The sequence below is a fragment of the Amphiura filiformis genome, chromosome 15, assembly GCF_039555335.1.
Source record: "Amphiura filiformis chromosome 15, Afil_fr2py, whole genome shotgun sequence".
Taxonomy (NCBI): Eukaryota; Metazoa; Echinodermata; class Ophiuroidea; order Amphilepidida; family Amphiuridae; genus Amphiura; species Amphiura filiformis.
The window spans coordinates 31,735,833-31,754,927 of record NC_092642.1 but is presented as its reverse complement, the minus strand read 5'-3'; the positions used below and the strand labels follow the sequence as shown (position 1 = coordinate 31,754,927).

General features: G+C 36.0%; 2 protein-coding genes across 2 annotated transcripts in view; both read right to left on the bottom strand.

Annotated features, from left to right (window-relative positions):
- The window catches only part of LOC140172189 (uncharacterized), a 26,719-nt gene extending 9,107 nt beyond the window's left edge, over positions 1–17,612 (bottom strand). The window contains exons 1-12 of the mRNA XM_072195511.1: positions 17,541–17,612; positions 15,571–15,781; positions 13,480–13,733; positions 13,203–13,352; positions 12,568–12,739; positions 10,231–10,344; positions 8,176–8,289; positions 5,342–5,665; positions 4,428–4,547; positions 3,798–4,115; positions 3,165–3,284; positions 775–888 (exon numbers count right to left, since the gene is read on the bottom strand). Of these exons, the coding sequence (XP_072051612.1) occupies positions 775–888; positions 3,165–3,284; positions 3,798–4,115; positions 4,428–4,547; positions 5,342–5,665; positions 8,176–8,289; positions 10,231–10,344; positions 12,568–12,739; positions 13,203–13,352 (1,546 nt within the window). The 5' untranslated portion in view covers positions 13,480–13,733; positions 15,571–15,781; positions 17,541–17,612. The remainder of the gene's footprint in view (positions 1–774; positions 889–3,164; positions 3,285–3,797; positions 4,116–4,427; positions 4,548–5,341; positions 5,666–8,175; positions 8,290–10,230; positions 10,345–12,567; positions 12,740–13,202; positions 13,353–13,479; positions 13,734–15,570; positions 15,782–17,540) is intronic.
- LOC140170873 (putative serine protease 47) lies at positions 13,463–17,610 on the bottom strand. The gene is made up of 3 exons (XM_072194080.1): positions 17,541–17,610; positions 15,571–15,781; positions 13,463–13,733 (listed from the first exon to the last, which is right to left on the bottom strand). Exons 1-3 carry the CDS (start codon positions 17,608–17,610, stop codon positions 13,463–13,465), a joined length of 552 nt encoding a protein of 183 aa, XP_072050181.1.
- Positions 17,613–19,095: the final 1,483 nt, after the last annotated feature.

The window sequence follows — 19,095 nt, the reverse complement described above, 5'->3', positions numbered from 1 at the left end:
TGTAAAATTTACCTTGAGGACTGTTATATATCAGAGGATGATTAAAGGAAGCCCCATCATGCACTGTAAAAGTGTTATCACTAGAGTTTCAACTGCCACTTTACTTTTCAAATCCCATTGAACTCTGTGCAAAAGATGTTGTTTTAGAATTGCCCGTGTGTCATTATTACTTGGTCGATTTCAGATCTAAAGTGATGTATGCATGAAGGATAATTCACACCTTCTGTAGATAACATAAAATGTGAAATCGACCAACTTTTGAAGGTGTTTTTATTGTAAATATATCTGTCCAAATTCAAATTTAACCATGCACGTGTGTATGCAGTGGGCGGGCAGTGGTGTCATGTTCACTCACACAGCTGTGCTAACCGCAAGACTTGCTGGGAAGTGCCTCTGGTTATATATCAAAAATGTGAAAATATCAAATTTTAATAGTTTGTCATAAAATTTGTATTATATCGTGAATTTCAAAAAATGAAAATTATTTGATACCAGAAAGCCATTCTTCGTATTCAGAATGCAATTCGATATGTCTGATGTGCTCTCATGTCCCACAAAAAATACTGTCGAAACGCTCAAAACGCTCATTCCAGATCCCTTAAAACAATGCAGTGAACTATAGTTTTATGATGATCGACGAACATTCCCAATAATCTAATTTTAAGTTGAATTGGAATTTAAATTAAAGACGTTAAAATCTTCTTTGACACAATTTACCGAATTTTACTTCTTTTATTGGAAATAGATTTAGAAAATTTAAATATATACTCTTACAGTTCACTTCATCGCTACCATCACCGCAGTGGTTTCGTCCATCACAGATCCCACTCGCCTTGATACATCGTCCATTATTACAGGCAAAATATCGTGATGGACAAAGACGTGACCCTGAAATTTGATTTAAGCAAAAGAGTACAATGTATCCATTAATTGTTTCAGGCATTTCATTTACAGGCAGCTTAATGCTGAACCTAGTGAAAAATACATGGATCAAATTACATTTGTCCAATGTAACCTTCAGATATAGCAGTATTATAATAATTCAGAATGGGCTTGTAGCAAGCAAATAAGTAAATATACCAAGCAAATGAACCAACATGAATAGAACCGGAGACGTTCTACCACAGACTCATCACGTTTCTTACTTTTGAGAGGGTGTCAAATTTTGATCCAAACAGGCTATCATGATTAAAATATAAATTATTCTATAAGACGGCAAGTTAACAATTCGCAACCAATAACGTATGTGAGAAAATGAAATTATATATGTCACTGCTTAAGATTCAATACACCATAGGATAACAACTAATTTCTGGCGGAATTTTCTAATATTCAGTACTTTCACAATACCAGGTGAACCAAATGATTTATAGGCCAAATTATCAAAAAGTCAACATAGGTTGACCTGAGACTGAACCGTAAAACCTTTAAATGGCGGTGCGCACTCGAAGCTGAATGTTACAATTAGGTAGGGCGAATATTTTCTAAAAACCGATGCCGTGCGTATGAATTTTGGTAATGTTTCAACAAAGATGTCATTCATATAAGGAGAGAAAATACCATTTCGAAGCCTCAAAACGCAAAATGTACTTTTTTTTGCTGTATAGTGTATAACTTTGTCAATTTCAGTGATTTGAATGCAGCCTTTTCAGATGCCACGCAGACAAATAGTTCCTCGTCTTAATTTCATGTATCGCCCATGCCTATTAGTGGTATATAACCTTAAAGAGGCATGGTCCGATTTTTCATGTTCTGTTTTCTATCTTAGACTGAGGCCTCCAGTGGTTTTGATATGTGACCCGGCAGCACAAATGAGCCGTAAATTCCCTAAATTGTATTCTGAGTTACAGTGTAAAATGTGTACGAAGGTCATATTCATCGGTAATTTAAGTTGGCCCGACATCCGTCTCATTTCGATAGTCAAAAACTAATCAATAATCCTATTGTTGAAGTGGATAATAAGCTTCTACCTTAGATAGCTATAGAACTTTTAATAGCTCTGGTCTTTGTTTGCTTATATTGCTAAATCCTGTTCAAGTGGTGTGTTACCAGGCATTGTATTTTGTACAGGTATGCATAACCAACAATTAACAATGAGAGAACTTTCTTAAACCTCTTTGACTTGGGGATGATTTGAAATGACCGCCAATTATGACTGTTTGATATTTATTGCCAACAATGTGGAAAAAGAGACACATGTAAAAACGTAAAAAGCTATAATTTTGTTGAAGGAGCAAAGTTTAACAAACCATAACCCCGCTTCTGGATATCGTTTGAAGTCAAATGATATACCATGTTTAAGTTTATGGTTTATTTTGTAAACACGAAATAAAACAAAATTGACCGGGGGAGGAATTTACGGCTCATTCGCCGTGGACGGTCACATATGAGAAGCAAAAACGTGTTAAACAATGGCCCATAGGATAGCACATACACTTCAGGTGTGGTTATCACAAGTCACTACGTTTTTGTTCACACCATTTCAACGAAAAATATCACAGGCGTTAAATTTCAAATGGTAGATGTAACTGTCGATCGGACCTTTAAACATGGACCACAAAACCAATATATTCGACCAGTCGACAGGTGCAAAATATATTATACACATAAATGTCAGAATCTATTACCTATAGAGCATACCAAAACCTATTCGACTTTGAGGTTGGGATGGTTGCTTGGACTTATTGGCACTTATTGGTACATGGTTACTAAGACCATTTGCGCTATTCACCTTTATTTTTGTGCTCAATACGGGAAATAAGGCATATAAAATATACTCAGGAAATAAAGCAAGAAAAAGCAGGAGGCGACCTAGCGAAACCTGCGAGAGCGAGCATGGACTGGAAACCAAATGCACGTAAAGTCGTCAGGGTACGGCCTCGAACCTGGGATCTTAGTGTTGCATCGCGAAGTCAGAACCGCTACGCTGTTTGGACTCAGTCTAGACGGGAGTCTAGTGAAGGAATTACTGGTGATAGGATGAATTTAAATCTTTATTATTATTATTATTATTATTATTATTATTATTATTATTATTATTATTATTATTATTATTATTATTATTATTATTATTATTATTATTAATCAGTTTCCCGGCTTTTGCTTTGGCAAAATGTCACAACTTTGTATTTTGTTTTGTATAAGTATATTCGTTCTGCACTCACCTGCTCTTATTTTACATATCTTCCCAGTGAAACCGCGTCTACACTTGCAGGTAAATCCATTGGTCTTGTCAAAACACTGTCCGCCATTAAGACATGGCTGACTGGCACATTCATCACCGTCTATATGTTGTAAATAAGTAAATGTAAATAATATAAAGTAACAAAAAATATTTACAATTTTATAGAAAGATTTCAAATGAATATCGCCGCAGACCACAATTTAATATGACAATTTAATATGAAGAAGTGAGCTTTCAAATTAAATCTAATCTCCGATTTCCTCCGTATCTATAAGTCAATTTTCGTCACCGAAAACCACAAGTAAAACCATGGTTCCAGAGTGGTTATTCCTAAAAGCTACCATTATTTTACCACTAGTTACTGATTAGTGAAGAAAAAAAAAAAAATGAAGTTCACTACTACATGTACTCAAATCATTTAAATTCATTAGTCTTTTCAAAACCACATATTACCGCACTGTGGAAAATTATTATTATTATTAAGGAGATGTTTGAGTTGAGGCCCCTTAAACATGTTTTGGAAAAAGTGAAATCATATAATAGACCTAATCAAGATGAAATACTTAAGCGTATTCAATAAAAGACACATTTAGACACTGAAATCGGGACCTACCAGGCTCCATATAATCCATCAATACAAGACTGAATCGCCCAAAACCGTGTATATAGGACCAGATCTCTAGGTTATTGTCTTCCGAAATATACTCTTGGCTACCACTGTAGACATTGTTGTCAAAGAAAATCGTCTCAAATGGGGAGGAAAGAGCAACCTCAACGAAATGGACACGAACGTTGTGATCGTTTGGAACCGATACACTGTATTTACAACCATACGGGGTATTGTACGTGTTTGGAATGAAATAGTGGAATGAAGTCAGATTGTAGGAGTAACCTTCTTCCAGATCGATTTCTTGTGGACCACAAAAGTCATCTGAAAACAAAGGGACAAAAACCTAATGCTATGAGGAGGAGAAGAAAGAAGAAGATGACGGAAAAGAAGAAGAACCAGTGATAGCAAGAACGTTTACAATCTCTGATATTATGTCTAACCGAAGCTTTTTAACGTGTAGTACACTCTTTCATGATATAATTTTCCTCTCTAAATGACTTTTGCTGGTCGGTGATTTTATAAGAAAACTGCAATGTGGCAAAAAAAACTTGGCGATTGAACTGGTTCAGATTATAGTAATATATTTTTTTGTAGGACAATAATGAAACAAAATCGAAATGAGTGCAATCGTACCTGCTATTATACACTTTCGTACATCAAGTCGTTCGTCAATACATTCGCAAACGTAACCATCTTCTAGGTCAGTACAGTTGCCATCGTTTTCACATGGCGCCCAATCACATTCATTCAAATCTGATGCAACACAGAAAAACAACTAATAGAATGTTTGATCAGGATTTAACTAACTTATAACAGTGTCTTCAGTTTATAGAAGACTGTCGTGTGCCATCCATGGAGGAGAGGGGTACTCAAGTTTGTTTTGGGTAGGAGTATGCTGCTGAGAATATGAAAGTGGACCCAGCAGTTTACCAATTTTCACAAAATTTGTACCTTTTAGAAATGTGTGCTACAATTAAGCAAAATCGGGCTACTTTTTGGGAAAAAAAGAGACAATTTTGAAGAAAAAAAAGACGCATCGATATACCAAAAAGAACGAAAGCATCTCTTTATGTCGATTGTACTGATTAACCCCTCTCCGGGTATCCATCACTGGTGGCTGCAATCTTATAATCAATTTTGGTATGTTGTACCAAACGGGGACCAAAACGAGCACAAATTTCCATGGTAAAACTTCGAGAAATGAAAGTGAAGGCAAATTTACCAACGGCGGTTCACATCATCATGGCAATGAAACGAGGAAGCATGAAGTTTAATAGGATTCAATGTGCATTAACTTAGCTATGCTACCATCGCCAACATGATAGATATGACAAACTATTCTTTATTTGAATTATTGGTAGAAGATGAACAGTTTGAGAATATTTGGGTGAAAATCTTAGCACTTTTCTGATATTGACTCTTGTGGACATGATGGGCGTGGTAACCACATTCCATTAAAACAAACCTTTTAGACCTAGACGGTTAAAATATTGATATGACCAGTGGCCTGCATGGCGGACCAATATACTATTTCGACCGATACTAACCTGTGACGTCAATGGCGCTAAGCTGAATTGAAAACCCACTTTCCAGAGTGACCTCATCAGATACAAAGTGAATCATCAAGGTCGTTCCCGGTGTTGTGTAGTTATCTACAATATTTCGACCCGTAAATGTAAGGTTGTCAATGTACAGACTATCAGAATAGTCTATTTGGAAGAAGTTGGGTTCCACCAGGATTTTATAGCCGTCCGGAACGGTTGCAGTGTATTTACATTCGATTGCAGTCGGGTACAATTCTGGATATAATGGCGACTGGACATCAACTGTTTCGCCTGGCCTAATTCTGAACCTCGTCTGACCACACGTGGCTGTGATATGAGACGAAACACAATAATGTATTATCAGGAATGTAAACAACATTTAACCCTTTATGCTGAGAGATGAATGTTTAGTTCTGTATTAGTTTTGTATTCTTCGTCGTCTTAATTCAAGAGGGAGAGAGGGGAGCAATAAAATATTAATTCAGTATATCGGTGATCGCTCCAGTTTATTCAGCTAGCGGAGGTCGCGCGGAGCGCGGCCATCCCGCTTGTTTTTATTATACACATATTTGCTGTGGGTCACATGACATTTGATATTTCTACCATTTCCTGCTTTCAGGCAAAAACAAACAAAATTAACCTATCACAGGCGGATAGGATCACAAGGTGATAGTACCTCTCCTAAAGCTACTATCACCCTGCAATAGTTCATGGGATACTCTTGCACAGTCTAATAATTTCGATTTGTAATCTAACGTAATGTAAATAATAATGTGGAAGAGGATAGTCGGTGGAAGAGATTGTTACTGCACATCTCAAACCACAACATAAATCATGGCAGATTCGCAGAATGAAATTCCACTGCAATACAATCGACCAGTAATTCTCGTTTTAGCCTAGTAACGGACGAGGATTAGTTCGGAATTGTAGCAGAAAAGTAAAAATAAAAATTCATTGGAAATGAGACTTTAAATTAACATCTTGTTATCTGGATTAACATGGGAGGATAAATGGTTAAAGGAACCGCCATTCCACTATACCGCGTATACAAAAATGGTGTGGCCTTGGACACACACAATGGCTTAAAGCAATTGTGCTTTGGAATATTACTCCCTTTAAAATCACTTTGATAATGTTTTGTTTCAAGTCGTTTTCCTCAAATGTGCCATTCGATGTTCATTGATTTATGAGGGATCTTCAACAATCCATAAAAACAGGTAGTAGCTCTTAAACGAAGTAATATTTATTTTAAAAAGCCGATGCTAGTCACAGAAAGGTTTCACACACCATATATCAAACAACTGGGATAAATAGCACACATGAGGAAATTGATTTTTCGACATGGATATTTGCCAAAATTGAACAACTTTGATGCGCGCGCTTTTCAATTTATTGTTATGCTTGCATGCACAGTGTTGCAGAATAATTGTGCAGCCACTCCCTCATTTCAAATATATAGTTTTGGTTTCGCTATTGTTCAGAAACCAAAAATCAAGGGATTAAAATGTGGAGATGAACTGGTATGCAATCATAACACTATTGTGCTGGGAGGACACAAGAGGGTATATATAATCAAAAGTATAATGGCCTATAACCATACGTATATAATAGCCTATTGTGCTCACATTTTCATTATCGATATATCTATCAACGCGGGCGACTTTTGCCGTAGATGGCACACTTCCATGACACCATAAAATTACACCCGAGTTTGATATATATACGAGACCTAGGCCTACATGTAGAAATCATGTGCATATATTGAGGGGTGGGGGGGGGGGGGTGTTTTGTTTATTTGTCTGAAATATATACGATGCATGATGATGTAGATGATTTGATTATGAATTAGATTATTCCCCGGAAAGCACAACCCATACCTCTTACCTATGTTCCGCCACCTATATATAACCTCCTCCCTCCCCCCCTCCCCACACTCGATATCGACTCTTCCCTATTATTCCACTCCACTCTTGAGCCCCCTCTCCCCTCCTTCCCTTCCCAATTCCAATGCTCTCTCCCTCTGTTTCTCTTTCTCCCTTACCCCCTCCCCTCACACACACATACCATCTTTCCCTGGCGATCTCTTCTCTCTCTCTCTCTATTCTCCAATAAATAAATTGAATAAAAGTTAGTTTAAACCAGCTTTCTATGATATTGATCTTCCGTCATGCGACATGCACATAAATAGAGTTTTGTATAATAGTGTTTATAACACTGAAGTCATAATCTGTCAAGTGCCTATTGTAATGTCTGTGGAAATATTTCGATGGTCTATATATTTTCACAGTGAAATCAGCTTAGGCTAATTCGTAGTCTCAAGTCAATGCTTTCAAACTAAATCAATGCTTTCAAATGTAGACTGCTTTGTTCGACTTCTCTGCTCGTGAATATTGCACTGCGAAATTTAAACATTTCTTTTGTATACTTAGAGTAGGTAACTTCAAATCGATTAATTTTACGATCCACACCACTTATAAGAAACTGAAACCAAAACCGAAACTGACTGACACAAATGTTCGGTTTTAAACAAAAGGTAGAAACAATGAGTTCGATATCTTATGATTCAAGTGGTTAGGCAGGACAATAGGAAAGCACGTGACCAAAACCAAAACCAAAACTAAAACTATATATTTGAAATGAGGCACTGTGACATCCCTACTATTAGTGGTATGTTACCTTTAGGTTTGGGTTATCTTTTAGGTTCGTATAATAAGATTATTAGGATTACGATTAGGGCAACAAATAGTTTTGGTTATGGTTAATAGGGCTTAAGGGGTATCATGAAGGTAATAGCAAAAAGTAAACAATGACCAATGCAGATCAAGATGGGAACGCACCTCGTTCACAATTTCGTCCTGTCCATCCTTCCGTACATCTGCAGATATATTCTCCTTCTAGATTCTCCCGACATGTTCCTCCATTTAGACATCTGTCTTCATTACACACTGGTCCTAACAAGCAAAAGCAATACGGAGTATTGTAAATTAATACAAACAAACAAACAAGTATACCAGTAATTTCCCCGGGTAAGATGCTGGGGGTAAACACCCTTTTCATTAAAATGAGCGCAAAGGATGGTCTACAGTGTCAGTAAGTCGTTTGGGCGCAAGGTGCGCATTTTCTTAGGACGGATGGTACATCCCCTCCTTTTTGTAGTTCTAAGGTTAAAGGATGTCTCTGGCAATCACAACATTATGCCAAATATGATAGACAATTAGTTATCAAGCACGAATCACGTGGTTTTATTTGAAACAAATCCACATTGACCATAAAAACGAATTAATACAGCCGTCTCTCAACACGCGATATTAAAAATTTCCGGGCGCCGAAATTGTCCAGTGTAATGTTGGAATATGGAAAAAGGGCGTTTTCAATACAAAAGAAAGCCAGCATAACAAGTTACATGTTCATTATAAAATGATAAAATAATTATCTCACAACCTAATTACTACAATCTCCATTTTAACAATCTTTGGTGAAGTTTAAGTTGTGAAATTTAAATGGTAAAATTACCGCCATATCTGTACGTATTAAGGTGGCCCAAGCATATTCGGTATCCAAGAGATCTAGTGAGTTAGAGTGTAAATTACGTAGAAAAGTTGTCGCGTATTGGGTCTTGCGATTTCTTGAAACACGTAGTCCATGGCACGCCATTTTCACGTGACCAAGTCATCACGCGCGTGATTCTCATCGACTTGGTATTTCAGATATTTTTTTTTAAACCTAATTATCTGAAACAACAAATATCTATGAAAATTAAGAAAAGTTTAGCAACATTTTTTTTCAATAGAAACCTGTAGTAGAAGCCTGTTTAGAAAGCACCAAATTTTGATATAAAATTGAAATCGGTTGAACCCATATTTATTGGTCTCGCTATGAGTTTAAAAAATATTGGACGAGCCGTAGTCTAGTCCAATAATTTACAACTCATAGCAAGACCAATAAATATTGAGCGTAAGTATCAATTGTATCATTATTATGTTTTATTATGAGTTTAAAAATATTGGACGAGCCGTAGTCTAGTCCAATAATTTACAACTCATAGCAAGACCAATAAATATTGGGCGTAGAGTATCCAATTTTATCATTATTATGTTTTAGATCCAATATTTTCACGCACTTGGATTCATGAAAACATAATTAAGGAATAAAAGGTAAGGCATGATCCTTTACACGAAAATAATGTGTCCGAGGCAGTAAAACGTAATGGGTGAGGCGAGGACACATTATTTGCGTGTAAAGGATCATGCATTACCCTTTATTTCTATTCTATTACCACAAAATAGTGTGATTTAAAGAGAAAATATCAAAATTTTTCCCAAATATTTCAAGTTGTTTACCTCAAGGTGGAGCGTAGCCAAAGCGTAGCCAAAGCGTATGCACATTCCAATAACACAACCTAACATTCCATTCTCCCCTATAAGCAGGTATGCACATACAATAACACACCCCTGACATTCCATTCTCCCCTACATAAACAGGTGTGCTGTGCGCTCTGCTGTATGTGCGCTGTGATGATAGAAGAACATAAAGTTCGTTGCCCTTGACACTTTATCGCTAATTAATGGTCTGTCACGTGACGCGTTTCAACAAATCACAGTGCGCGATTTTGAATAATGGGTCATGGGGGTAATAGAATAATGCATAAAATACATAATACATGTATGACCTAGAACTTCTCCCCTCTTTATTATATTATATTCCAATTGATGTTATCACCGCATGAAAATACCAAATATCAAAACATTTATAAAATCTATGGACGAAACCTATCACGCTTGGGCCACCTTAAAAACTGAAGCAAATTATAAAGACCTATTTTAGAATGGAGAATGGTTTATATATTATTTTATACATTACGTTTTACGTTTTAACATCCTGTGCATATTTACCGGAACAATTCATTTCGTCCTCTCCGTCTGCACAAAGCGGTTCCCCATCGCATAACTCTTCTTCCAACGCACACGTGATGTTGTCGCTACATCTGAAATCAGTCCCATTACACTCTGTGTATATAAAGCATTACCAAAAAGTACCACTAAGAAAAAAGGAAATGACACAACTGAAAGCTTTATAGGGGAACGACACAACATTGGCGGTGTCAAAAAACGAAAACACATCGTGTGATTGACACTATACTTTGATCAGCTCGTAATCGGCGGGCCTTATAACATCGCGGATTAATATCAATATATTTTATTTTGAGAATTGTCTTGTGACATCTCACCAGAAGCATCACGAATTGTTAATTCAAGTCATATTGTCTACTTTCTTTAATTCGCAAAATATAGAGCCGATATGTCAACTATAATCACTCTTAACGTAGGTCTACTTTTTGGCGTAGTGATAAAAGCCTAACATTTCCCTCCGATTACGAGCTGATCAAAGTATAGTATTTTCCTTAAAGACATAACATCGCAAAAGAAACCCCAAAAGAGATAAAGTACCGAAAGAGTCTTGAAATAGTCTTATTATTTACATATATTGTCTTAAGCAGTATGCAGACTTTTTATCAGACGTAAAATATTTTATGTAACATATCTACGTTATTTAATCTATTGCCATTCTATTTCCAGTAATGTTTAAGTTCTAACGAATGTTTGATGACGTAAAATTGATAATATATTTCTACCAGATATTATACGTAACATATTATCGATTTTACGTCATCAAACATTCGTTAGAACTTAAGCGTTACTCGAAATAGAATGGGACTAGATTAAAGGCCCATTCAGTGATTTGCTCATCCGGACGATCGTAAAAATCATCAAAATTCAGATTTTGGTACCTTTGTAATTGGCATAGATGTGCTAACATAGCCTGCTAGTGGTTCGGTCGAAAGCCGTGTATTTTAGACAAAATAAAGCATTTACATGAATCTGGACTTTTGATACTGACAGTACAAAAAGTACGACTCGAGATCGAAAGAAGCTCACTCTCCACCGTACCAATACGCGTTGCGTATTGTTTCTACTACTTATTACATCAGTAGCTACTATTTTAAACAAAATACACAATTTTAACTGTTTTTCATATTTGAATTGACCGGTAGTTTGCCTCGGTGACCTTTAATTGCTTATTTTGTTTTCTACTACAAAAATTAAGTGTCTGTTTTAAATCAATTTAGACTCTACTTCCCCGTGTTAGAAACACTGGACTAGGAAGTCGATTGGTGGCGCACTGTACGAAAATCTCGATTTTCTCGAGTCGATCTGAGTTGAAGTAGAAAACCTTTCTAAAACTTCTGTTTTTTGACTAATTTGTCGATGTATTCAGGGGAAAAGTGGTTTAATGAAATTCTGTAGACTTATTCTTTATTTCTAAGCAACTCTGACAAATTTCCATTTTTTTTTAATGTTCCTGTGAAATCACTGAAAGGGGCTTTAAATAACGTAGATATATTATACGCTTAATACTCGGAGTCTGCATACTGCTTTACGGTAGTGCTACATACTATCATACTACATTATCTTTTTCGTACACTTATATGATACGGTTTTATTGCCGAAAGAGTACAGTGACAGGAACCGGTATCCCGGTATTATCGGTAGGATATATATAACATATGGGTGGTTTTTTTAAAGAGTACATCGAGCTTTAAAAAAGGATTTCATTGGGAAAATAGTCTTTGTTATTTTCCCAGCAAACACAAAATATTTTGTATATGTTATACAGAAAAAAGGTGTATCTCTGAATTGTGCTGATTTTAACATGTATCGATCGACTTTTAGCGCGACTAAGCAGAACAAAAGAATCGGTTGTCCAGGTTGCTGACTGTTTAATGGGTAATAATATTTTACTTAAATTAATAAACACCTAACAATAGGGTAATTACCACGAGTAACGGTCGAGTAAGAATTAAGTGTGAATTAGTCATAACCAATCGATATCTTGCCTCACTTTTGAAAATCGCGATCAAACAGCATTTGTCATAGGGTTGCGTTGCTAAAAGAACAATCGTGAATATATTGTCACCCCTTGGTCCGGGCCCTTGGTATTAACTAAAAACATACACATTCCCCTCCGGTTAACATATGTTACCCAGGAAAATATACATGAGGTGTCACTGGAGCTGGCAGAAATATACTTTGTAGCTCCTGGAACTACAGAAATATATACGAGTGGATATTCATACATACATTCATTAATGATGTTGCTTTGGTTTCGTCCTTTAAGTATAAATTGGGACATGCCAAAATGGCTAATAAGCAACAACACCCAAGCCGTACCTCGAATTCTCGCTATATGTTCGACGAGGAAGTCTTGCACTAAAGACATCCTAGAAAAGTACGTGGTTTGATTTCCGCATGTTCCAGCAGAGGACAGCCATTGGCCAATCAAAACCCAGTCACCGTGGTCACCACTTAGGGAGGCGCACATTAGAGGTGCACCATAGTCGCCCTGAAAGTAAGATTGTTGTTAAAACTCTTTCGTATTTTGTGTCAATATGAAGGTTTGAGTTTTAATTAAGATTCAAGGGTAGGTTCAGAGTATGTAGGAATAAATCAAATTTAGGATTACGGATAGGGTATCAGTATAATGTTTTGATAAGATTATAAGGCTATAAGGCTAGGAATATGTTGAATTTATCATTATTTAGTGGGCTAAAGGTAATATTTTAACAACTGTCATTGGGGAGTCATAGATACAGTACTTGTATGCGTTTTCAGGTGATATTGATATAATGGTTATTCTGTACCATCAACGGTGCGTTGCATATTCTGCATATCTTGCGGCCTTCTAGCGACGCAACCACATACAATTATGAAGTCGCTGTTAACATGTTAAACCAAATATACTTGAGGGGAAGGAAATCAAACTGTTGCCAAAAAACAAAATATAAGACCAAAGGAACAGAACTTACAAAACAAGCGTGTGGTTCTCCAGTGGCCCCAATTGACTCCATTTGATGTGCAAAGTATTGTTTCGTGATTTGGAGCACCGAGTTGTTGTTGGCATTGCTCCCTCGAAAGTATTCTTGCTGGTGCTTCTTGTAAATATTGTGGTAACTCATCTGTATGATAATGACATCAATTTAAGAAAAAAAACCTAACTTAAAATTCTTACTATGGATAAAAATACTTCATCTTCTTCTTTGGTATGGTAGTAGTCATAAGGTTAGTTTCATAGTTTATACCTACCCAGAATGTTTACAGATCCCCAACCGGCAATCCAGCAGTCTTCATATGCTTCCAATTCATTCTGATCTAGGCATATGAAGCTTACATAGTCTGTAATATTGACGGGAGGATCGAATTGAAGTACTGCTAGATCATATTGTTGAAAACTTATAGCCTCTGGGTGCTTATAGCTTCTACGGACTTCCACTTCTTGGCGGTATGGAGAAGATCCGCCAACTTCATTATCGCCAAATACTATCTTTGTGTTTCTTGCGCTGTTAAAACCAAATTGATAGTGAGTGTAAAACAACATTTGTCATCAACAGCACCTACTGTACTGTAAAAACAAATTGCTAAGGGAATTGAAAAAATAGGTATTTGTAAACGGATTTGTTGGTGCATGTGATGTGATCTTTTAAGTTGAAGATAAGTTATCTCGTGACTCTAATACATTGTTTATCAATATCGCAACCTTACAGTGCTACAAATATGCAAATATGCCCTCATTTTATATCTCATAAATCGAATCAACAGTTTAAAGATTAAAGCATATTCATTCAAATAGCTTCATATTAGGCAGGTCCATCAAGGAAATAACTACTGCTATTTCCTACCAAAACCTTGCCATGTATGTTGCTTTGGATGAAAGAAGTGAAATAAGCCACCTCACTAAAATCCCATAAAACTCATGTTTACAGTCTTAGAATGTTATGGAACTATTTCATTTTACAACTTATATACAGACATCGGTTAACATAATTATGCGCATAACAAAAATATGTAATTCACTATTAGTGAATTACATATTTTTTTACACTAAATGGACTCACCGTTGACCCAATATGACCCAACTCAATATGACTAGATGTTAAAAATATAATGAAATGACACAATGAGTCCACGTGTCGTTATGTGCATACTGTACCCTCTTTTTGAGGGTTACTGCATACCCAATTTAACAAACAAAACTAAGCTAGCTGTCAACTTTTAAGCAGACTTGCCGGTTGGAACGCGGTTTTTATACAATAGATCAAGCCTATTTGAATTATAGCCAGTTCAATAAAATCAAGTAGCATGATTGGATGACTACATTGTTTCAAATTCTTATAATGGAAATACGACATGTTGTATTATTGTGAAACAACCATAATTGACAGAAGCAGAAGCAATAGGTAATGGGAAGATTACATTACTGTTACCTTGCAGTATTATAACTAATTTGAGAACAACAAAATCCTCATTCAAAACACCTTTGATGTAGAGAAAGACGATGATGCATTATTCACGGAAAATGCACTAATAACATTTCCCCATTAATAAAGTCCCTGTTTGACAATTCACTTGGAAGGTCAAAGACCTGTGGACGATTCTTAGCATACTGCAGTTACTGTCCGTTTTCCTATACACAATACACAGTGCTCTTTCCCATTGACGCGTGACCTCTACAAATAGCCTACGTTAAAAGTATGGGGATATGCCTAGTTAACGTCGCTGTGTGAAAAATATTCGGCCAATATTAAAAGTACTCTTCTAAAATTCTAGACAATATAGTTTTGTAACATGTCCTAAATTTTTAGCTAATTTAGACGTTTGGAAATATGCGTACTTTGGTGTTTTAGGAAGGATATGTAAACGACAGATAACACCAAAAAATATGAAGAAATTATTTCCAACCCGTGTTAAGTCTGCAAACCACCATGTTTCTCATTTTCAAGAACGCTGGTTAACAATAAGCACGTATTGTCTCATTTCGTAAACAAAGACCACACACAATTGTTCTCTAGCGCTCGCTTTATAATCGTTCACCCAACTGAAAGTATAATCCCAGCTCACTGCTCCATTGTACGTGTAAAGCAGACACATATGTTGTGTGTATTTAACCAGAGAAGATATGATTTAATCAGTTGAGCTGTTTTCAATGAGTGTTATCTTGGTTTAATAGCTTTTAATGGGGTTTAAGTCCTGCCAAGGTCGAGTTGAATTCTACTGTAGACATGACTGCATCATGGTTGGCTAATTATCTTTATGGGACTGTGTACAAAACGGCCGTAATGCACTGTGTTTATCCTTTGGTGCTATTGTAAGGGAGCATTGTCATTTCACACGTCGTACCTGCTTTTGATAGTAGAATCCACGCAAAGCGTAGGAGTAACAGCAAATTCTAGCCCAATAAGCACAACAATGCATTCTAACTGGCTATCGGGTTCGGGAATCATCCGACCAATCCAAGGCCAGGCTCCTAGAGCGGCGTCACGTCCGTTGAATATACGGCTTTGTGGTCTGTCTATTGCAGGTCGGAGTCCACATATAGTGCTTCTGAACGCTAAATGTAAACCATAACATAAAAACAAACCAAATTATATCATCATCATCATCATCATCATCATCATCATCATCATCATCATCATCATCATCATCATAAATCTTTGGATACCGGGTTTGAAAATGATGAATATCTCCCGTAAATGATTTCGTATAAAGAAACCAGATGTGGTTCCTTGGACTTGAATATATATTTTTAACAGATATGTATGATAGTCGCTAGTTTGCGCTTTGAGATACTAGCTTGCGTCTTGAGTCAAAAACTGACAATATTTTTGATTATATGTGCCGAATTATATAGCGCAGTGTATAGGCCAATCGTGAAGGTAGTCTAAAACCATATGACCTATGGTGTACCATGCTCGACTAACACACAGCGAGGACAGTAACCGGGCTAATCGGTGCTGTTGTCAGTACCCTTAGTCAGATGACCTTCGGCCCATGATACGACACAAAACTATTAAACAGGTCGATATAAAATTGCTATGCGTGGCGGTGGATTCAACCTGCCATGGCGATTTCTGCCATGAAGATATCGGGGCGATGTCGCTGTGCGGCGTTCGCGTCGTATAAGTAGGCATGTCCACTAAAAATTGAAGTACTTTTAAATTGATTCAGACCTAACTTATTGGCTGGGAATTGATGAAAGAAACATTTTGGCGTTTAAATAATCTTAATCGGACGTTTCATTCCAGAGATATGGCCTTTTGAGTGTTACGGTTTTATATAGGGCTGCTAGAACATGTAAAAAAGTTAAAGTCCAAAAAGGATTACTAACAGAAAGTGCAATCTTAATGTATTTATTAACTAGCGTTATCTGGAACATTATATTTGCTTATAATAACATGAAAATAAGATCATCCTGAAAATTTAATCGATTTTGTTGACATACAACAAAAAATATAAGACCTCAAAACCCATGGTTTGTTTGGTGAAACCGCAAGCATGATCATAGATGGCCGCCATGGAAAATATCTCCATAGAGGAGATGAACAATAAGTGCATTATTTCAAATGAATGGCGGTAGTCTTAAACATTGTTCAATCTTTTACGGTCAGCACATTTTATCTTCAAAAATTATTATATTTCATCATGGCATAAGTTTGGTAATATTAATCACTACCAATTTTGAGAAATTTGCTCCAACTCAAAGGTTATCTTTAATACATTGAGCAACACACTGTGTGTGCATGGAATCCATGATGGATAGCATATGAAATGGACATGGTAGTGAGAAGTGCATGATTTGAGATGGGCCGCGGTAGGCTTAAACATTCTTAAATTTCTTAACATCCTGTACATTTTGTCTTCAAAAATAGTTACATTTTATGACTATGTAAGTTTGCTTGTCTGATTCACTCCAAATTCGGAAATAATTGCGTTTGAACACCTGATGCACGGAATGGTGTCACTTCAACCTGTTGTAGTTCTCATCTCATTAAATTTTTCATTAAAAAAAGTTGATCTCTGCATGGAGGAAGGTCCTCTCTATTTACTGACCAATCAGGAAAAAGTTTGGTTAATGTTTTCCGGTGGAATCAGGAATTTCTTGAAACACCCTGATATAGGCCTACATTTGGATCAAAAACAAGTATGTACGCCATTTAACAGGCCTGGGATTTCTTGCATCGATCAGTTTCTCCATAGACAATACGTGTGTGAGTGCACGCACACAGTAAATGAAAAATCGTTCTAGTGGAAACTGTATGGACAGTGGGCATCCCTAGTATAAGTCATCTTCTCTCCTCTCAGTCACTTACCTGCACTGCAACATGAAATCCATGCCAAAGACAAGACAAGAACAGTAACCACTTCCTTCCATCTATCCATTTGGAGATGTTCAGTGTATGATCAGCCCCTAAACAGAATGAAAGAAGAAAGAAGCTTAACGCTGAATGATAAAAATGGTAAATTTGGAAATTACCTTAAAAATGAATGGATGTTGTATCTAATAATATTTTCTTATACCCATGTATAATGAAATGATGATATTGTATTTGGAAGATGGGAGTAAAAGTAGAAAGGTTGGCAATAGGATTTTATATAATGATTTAGTGACATTGATGTGTTTATTCCACATCAATGTGAAAGTAGAAAGGTTGGCAATAAGATTTTATATATGATTGGTGGTCATTGATGTGTTTATCCCACATCAATGGTCGCCAAACAAAACAAAGAAGATGAGATTCTCTGACATTATATAATGCATAAAAGCATTATCCATCATTGAAGTATTATCGTTGAAGTATTATCATTGAAGTATTATAGTCATGCAAAAAAATAAATACAGTTGCATAATTGAAGGTCGATTTATTATGACCTGATGTTGGAGTAAACAGGTTAAAAATAAGTTGTTGTTTTTTTGTATACTATTGTATATCGTTCATGTCATCGATTGATGTGAGTACTAAATAGCTCCTTCGAATTAAATTCAAAGTTTGGCAAGATGAAAAGATATGTCGAAATGTAATCAAAATCCTGGTCATAATAATAATAACGAAAGGAAATAACAGATATTCTGTACTTTTAGGGAGGCGGGACGCGCGCTTCATCTATGGTTGGTGCTCAATTATATAATTTGGTAATTTTGTTGTTGTTTTCTTGTTTTGTTTATGTGTCGTCAAACAAAAATGTTTCATATAGTCATGCAGGATGTATATAACTGTATAAGTAAGTCAAATATAATATGATGTAATGGTATGATGGCATCGCTACCAATAGCAGATGATTTAAATTGTACCTTCTCAAAATATGATAATATGGTTTTCAACCCTTTGAGATATGATAACAAGTATATAAATGAGGATGTGTACGAACAATATAATGCTAATAACTGTAAGTACATGACCCCAAGTGAACTACGGAAAAATAGTATTCTTCATGATCATACATTTTCTGCACTGAATGTGAACATCAGAAGTTTAAAGAAAAACTTTCATAAGTTGAATAATTGTCTAAAAGAAATTGATCATAATTTTACTGTCATCGGATTGACCGAAACACATTTAAAAAGTAAACCGCATAATTACTATAATTTGCCTGATTATGAATTTGAATTTACAAATAGATTCAAAAGTGAAAAAGGAGGAGCCGGTATATACGTATCAAAAAATGTTAAATATAAAGTGAGACATGACTTAAATAAAGCAACACAACATTATGAATCTTGTTTTATAGAAATTGATCAATCAAACCAAAAAAATGTGTTGGTTGGCGTCATTTATAGGGCTCATACATGTATTGACAGTTTTATTGAAGAAATAAATCCGATTCTCGTAAAAATCACAAACGAAAATAAAATTACATATATTATGG

Coding starts and splice junctions, on each gene's coding strand:
- LOC140170873 (XM_072194080.1), bottom strand. CDS start 17,610: ATGGATAGATGGAAGGAAGTGGTTACTGTTCTTGTCTTGTCTTTGGCA. Junction 15,782..17,540: donor GATTTCATGTTGCAGTGCAG/GTAAGTGACTGA, acceptor GTTTACATTTAG/CGTTCAGAAGCACTATATGT. Junction 13,734..15,570: donor GATTCTACTATCAAAAGCAG/GTACGACGTGTG, acceptor TGGTTTTAACAG/CGCAAGAAACACAAAGATAG.